The 5,859-nt window shown below is 45.2% G+C and overlaps 1 protein-coding gene across 1 annotated transcript; it reads right to left on the reverse strand.

Annotated features, from left to right (window-relative positions):
• Window positions 1-279: 279 nt before the first annotated feature.
• Window positions 280-2,379, reverse strand: S100Z (S100 calcium binding protein Z). The gene is made up of 3 exons (XM_075527205.1): window positions 2,346-2,379; window positions 1,652-1,809; window positions 280-438 (listed from the first exon to the last, which is right to left on the reverse strand). Exons 1-3 carry the CDS (start codon window positions 2,371-2,373, stop codon window positions 280-282), a joined length of 345 nt encoding a protein of 114 aa, XP_075383320.1. The 5' UTR covers window positions 2,374-2,379.
• Window positions 2,380-5,859: the final 3,480 nt, after the last annotated feature.

Here is a 5,859-nt window from a genome sequence, read left to right on the forward strand (position 1 = left end):
AATGATCTGTCAACCCAAGCCCTTGACCTGGGCAACTGATGAATGCACGTTAATAGAGGCATGCAGTGCAAAGACTGAAAATATTAAAAGCCAGATCTCAAGTAGTGGAAACTGGCTTTGGTCCAGCTTACACCAGCTGCTGATCTGGTCCCTAAGTGTCTTACAGCAGTAACAGCTGGAGGGATGATGGTTTGCATTCACTAAATGCTGACGAGGGCTACCTAACTAGGTATGCTTTGCTCGCATTTGTGGCCAGCAGATTAGTTGTATTGAACATTTTTAAAATCCCTCTTTCTTTAGGTGTTCTTCGAAGAAATCATTACATGCCACAGTCAAAGCTGCAACCAGAATGACAAATTCATTAAAATCCACCTCATTGTCTTTATTGGAGTCCAGGTCTTTCATAATCTTATCAACCCGAAGAGGGTCCTTTTGGCCCTGAAGAGAAAGAAAAGTGACTTAGCGGTGCAGATCTTGAATCCGTAATTCTGACACATCCGGTGCTGCAACCCACTGCTACGTCACAAGCCCTGGTGCTGTTAAATAAACGGCTGCATGAAATATGCACCTGAATAGTAATATACTACTAGCCACAGCATTAAAAACATAGGTGTGGAGTCCCGAAAGTGCACAGCAACAGCAGCTGAAGACAGTGCAGCTCTTAGAAAGAATACAGGTACTAAAGAGGCACTGAAATGAATCAAACAGATTTTAGGAGCTGCTGAGCACTGACTTCTTTTGACAAGATGGATCTATAATGTGCATTTCTCTGCAACATCCCTTAACAAACAGTACTTAGATTTTCGACAGGCTATTCACAAGTGGTCATATTATACTTCCATTCATCACATTCAGAAGATCTCTACTTAGCAAACAACACATCCTGTTCAATGGGAGTAAGAACAGTGAATCTCGTAATAATAAATCAATAGCCAAGGTTAAAAGAAAATCCAATTCAAGGAAATGGATACAATGTGAAAAAAATCTTGCTGGTGGTGATAGGGTCCACAACAATTTTTACAGTCAAGAGGATACAGAAAAACAGCTATGATTCTGGTCATTACTCCATAAAAAGCAGCCATGCTGTGTAATGCACAACATAACAAATATGCAAAGAGATATTCAGATCAGCAGCTTATTGCTGAAAGGATTTTCTTAGCATCTCTCTGCAGGGCACACAAGCAGCTGTAATGTGTCTGTGGCCATTGTGCACAAGCTACTTTCTTGTCTCATAAGAACTGGTTGCTGGATTTAATTCTTCGAAGGACTTATCTATGCCCTAATTATTAAAAATGAGCAAACAAACAAACAACTGATTAAAGCCTGATTTAGCATCGATTTTGCTACTGCTTGTAGGCTGCCCTTGCCTTCCTGCTCAAAAGTGCAGAGGAATAAGCAGAGCACAGGTACCTGGCTCTGCTGCTGGTGGCACGTGGCAGGGCACCAGGGCTGGCCCACCCGCTGAAAACACACTTCTCAAGCGGGACATTTGGTCTCATCTCCGTCTGTCTGGCTCCACAAAGACAACTGTCATCTGAGAGGCTGTGGCAGAATGTGCCTTGCAGAAGGAGATGCTATTCCTGAACACTTGGATAGCTGCTTATCCCACCCATGAAACAGTAACTCAGGAGGTTCAGGAACTGCATCTTACTGAAAGGAAGTCAGTGAGCTCGCTGGTGAGGAGCTCCTTGAGTTCTCCTTTACTGAGCTTGTATCTGTCTCCTTCTTTGCCAGAGTAGTGATGGAAAATCCTGATCAAGGTGTCCATCGCGTCCTCCAGCGGTGTGGACATAGCAGTAAGTGGGAGAGCTGCAGGGCAAAGATCCAGTCAGTGACATTGTACAGCAGCCAAACCGAAGGCCGGTCTCAGGGAAGGGATGGAGAGCTAGCTGAAGAGAGAAATTGTTACCACTACTGAAAAAATGTGTTTTCAGTTGATCCATCTTGTCAACTGTGTGTGAGCAAGGCTGGACTGTTACAAAACATTGTCCTGAACTTACTAGCAATTACTTCAAAAAGGTAAATGGAAAGGAAGGCCTTTATTTAAGAAAGTGATCTACTGTGCATCCATTTTGCAAAGCTACTGTAAAAAGAAATCGCTCATACCCGTAGCTGAAAACACAGGGAAAATGAAGACATACCCTCTGACCTGTTCATTTAAAGTTTTCTCAAAAAAATAAGATCAACAAATAACAACAGCCAAAGTGGAAGTGCATTTATACAGAAGGCTCCACACCAGTTTCTTAGGTGGTTAGAGGAAAGTCACCAGTAATAAGGATAGAAGCATCAGCTTTCAATTTATTTGGTCATCTTTGCTTGGGCTGACCTTTTTTCCTGTAAATTACCTGGAATAAACAAATGTGAGCTAGGCATCCCTGAGGGTTTGCTTCATCAAGCATGCAGTAAGAAGATAACACAGGGAAGAACCACCAAGAAAAAGGATGGAAATGCAATTAGTTGCTGAGTAGCTCACTCAACAAATAACTAAAAATGGAAATTAGGTGAAAGGGAAACATTATGTTGATTAAGTCCTGGGAGAGACATTAAAAAGCCAGAATGAAATTCACGGTAAGACTGGAGTCTTGAACAATATCACCATGCAAAGCTAAGACTTACCTGCTTTACAGGCTAGCTGAGTTGTATGCAAGAAAATGCTGAGATCACAGAAGGTGATGGTCACTTTCCTTTCAAAACCCATGCACGGCCTCTTGTTTATCAGGCTGAGAGGGTGGATTACACAAATAGAGACAGACGTATAACTGTCACAAGGATGACAGGGCTTCTGTTTCCCTCTGCATTTGCCTACTCTGTTCAATAAAAGCCACTTGCTGTAAATGGGTCACTAAAATATTCACTAGGCAGACCAGAGAGGGCTGTGTGTGCGACACAGGATATATTTTTTATCATTTGATCTTTTACAAATACGCCCATCTGAGGGCCTGAAGGTGAAAATTAGAAAATGCTAACAATCACTGAGGCAGTATAAAACAACTTTCCCCCGTTTTCAAAAGAACTCTTTCTAATCTGTCTCTGCACTTCTACAGCTGAGAGTCTAACTGCCTCGATGCTGGCACCCGATGTTCAAAGATGCTTGGGTACCTAGGGCTAGGCTTGTAGGTGAGTTTTGCCACAAATCCCTTGAGACATCTACTTTTATTGTCAGATGCCTCCATAAGCCTAAAACGTTGGCTCTTGCTGTAGTACACGTGTCCTCAGGACGAAATGAGGACACCAGTTTCAGATGAAGGTGTGCCTGAAATTACAGCGTGCACTGATCAACAGGCTTGGCTTCATTTTTATCCGTCCTGCACAACAACTGCAGTTCAGTATCTCTCTTTTAACAAGTGATCTTCCCCCAGGAGGGCTTCCCCTGCCCTGACCCCCAGGGAACTGCCGACCCCAGGGGCGATGGCTGGGGGATGCAAGAAACAGCAGCTTCACCATGGTAGGGCCTACTTACCACCCAAAATACCAAATACCCACAGTTTTCATGACAGCTACATGAAATGGAAAACTGCTTGCTTCGGGTTTGCTTTCCCTCAATAAAGCCTTCCACCTGCTGCACATGCATGTCCAGTGAGCACACTCTGCAGATAAACAGCAAGAGGGCACTCAGCTGCAGCTCTTTCTCTCTTTTATTCCGGCCAGGAGGAAGGAGAATGAGATGGGCATTGTTTTTAGCTCTGAAAGCCTCCAGGCACTCCTAATTTTGAGTGCCACAGTAGATCTCAGCCCACACCGCTGCCTGCCTCCTCCGCCTCCAGACATGACACTTCTTCCGTCTGTGCCATCGTGACAAGTCTCCACAACCCGAGGGGTCTTGGCTGTGCCTCTGGGAGAAGGGGGAGGGAAGTGGGGGCCACATAAAAATGCTGGATCCCCGCGGTATGGGAGGTGACCGTGTGTAAAGTATTGCTTCAGAAACAGTAGGCAGGCTCTTCTGGGCAGAGGTCCCTGCGGACGTGCACAATACTGCGTGCAGGGTGTATGCCTTCACCTCCCATCACTGCGGTCGTGAGCGTTCACCGGGGATGGGGGGAGCCAATGCTCAGGTAAATTTTAGAAAAGGCCCAGGTGGAAACCAGCCTGGAATTGTTGATATGCAACGAGAGGAACCTAATCCCTCCTAGGGCCAGAGGAGTGTTGGGGAGGAGGGTTGCTTTCCATACCTCTTCTGTATTTGGGGATAGCTAATGGGTGCCCAGTTTTGTGCAGAGGGAGTCCCTGAGCGCCAGCAAGCACAGGGATCTAGCTGGACCATATGCAGCATGTGGGAGAAGAACATGGGTGGTATCAGGTGCAGCACAGCTCTCCCACTCAGATCCTGGGCATTCTCTGTGTCTTTGCAGATGCTAAAAAAAAAGCATGCAGTTTCCTATGTAGCTACAGCCATGCAGAGCTATGTCTTGCCTGTGATTCACTAATGCTTATAACTATTGCTTACAAATATTAACCAAATAAACATCAAAATACCGGGGTTTTTTTGCCATTTATTCAACAACAGTTTCACCCACATCCAGATAAAAAAACACAGCTGAGTCAATACATAAGTATAAAATCCTCCTGTCTATACGTTACATTGATCCTCTGGCTGATGAATATTGCAAATTAATTATCTAAGCAGAGTCTACAGGAGGTACAACTTCCAGAAAGCAGGTATAAACTTTCAGAGCTGCCATCCTCAGGACAGAAGATCTTTCTTCTGGGTTTCCTCTATCACCTCCAGGACATCAGCTCAATAATTTATACAATGATATAATCTGTGCCGCCTCTTTCAATAGCTACTTTCACTCCAGCTAATTGTGTAAGAAACTCCCTATTCCACCGTAGTGGATTACATGTACACAGGGAATGGCTGCACTGGGCTTGTTTGTTAAGAGGTCCATTCAATTTGCTGTGTCCATCCCTTTCCTCCCTGGCTAGTGAAATCCTGCCAGTGGCTGCAGAGACAGCAGAGATCTCCTAACTCGTGTGAGGGCAGGTCCCAGAGGCTACTCCAAATTGATGATTATCAATCAACTGTTTTTAATTCTTCATGCAAAACTCCAGCACAATCCAGTTTTATATGATATCTAATAGGCACTGAAGATAACTAAAGTCAGCACAGACTGCAAGCACTTCTGTATCAGGGCAAGACCCGACTCTGTGTCAACAAGCACCATTCCCCCATCAATCCTCCCCTGCGCTCTGGTTTCCACTAAGCTAAACACAGGAGCAGCACCAGACAGCTGGTTGACAGAGGCAGCAGGACTGCAGCGTGACCGTAGACATGGTGAAGCCTGGTGCCTTCCTCATTCATGACCAAACTTCGTCCGCCACAACCTGCCAAATCACGGCAGTGTCGGTGGGAAGGCACCTCTGGAGGTGCCTAGTCACACATTCTGCTCAAAGCAGGATGATCACCAATGCCAGACCAGGTCAGCCATAGCTTTGTCTATTTAAATCTTTAAAGGATTTCCAAGGATGGGAGATTTCACAAGCTCTAGGGCTGCACTACCTCCCTGGGGAAGGTGTTTATCCTAATATCCAGTCTGAGCATCCCAAGCTACAATCGTGGCCACTGCCCCCTTTTGCACCACCTACCACTACCACAAAGAGTTTGACTTTGTTGACTTTATAAATTCCCTTCAAATAGTCTTGGCTCCTCACTCAAACTCAAAAATAAACTTGAAAGCAGCCTGTCTGCTGGTTCGCCCAATCTAGTTCCATGTTTTAGTGTCTCCTTCATGTTATGTGCTTGTCCCTTGCAGGCTGCTCGAGCTATGCCCTTCTCCTAATGCGTACTTCAATATTAAAGTGCGCACTGCAAAATCAATGGCTGTCAGAAGCAGAAGGGCAGATTTTTCACCTGGCATGGCA

This window comes from Mycteria americana, chromosome Z, assembly GCF_035582795.1.
Source record: "Mycteria americana isolate JAX WOST 10 ecotype Jacksonville Zoo and Gardens chromosome Z, USCA_MyAme_1.0, whole genome shotgun sequence".
Classification (NCBI taxonomy): domain Eukaryota; kingdom Metazoa; phylum Chordata; class Aves; order Ciconiiformes; family Ciconiidae; genus Mycteria; species Mycteria americana.

Bases quoted from the DNA above. Each gene is read 5' to 3' on its own strand.
- S100Z (XM_075527205.1), bottom strand. From the start codon at position 2,373: ATGCCTAGCTCACATTTGTTTATTCCAG. The intron at 1,810-2,345 runs GTAATTTACAGG...TTTGCCCTGCAG, and splicing joins CTCACATTTGTTTATTCCAG to CTCTCCCACTTACTGCTATG. The intron at 439-1,651 runs GTAAGATGCAGT...CTTTCTCTTCAG, and splicing joins AGCTCACTGACTTCCTTTCA to GGCCAAAAGGACCCTCTTCG.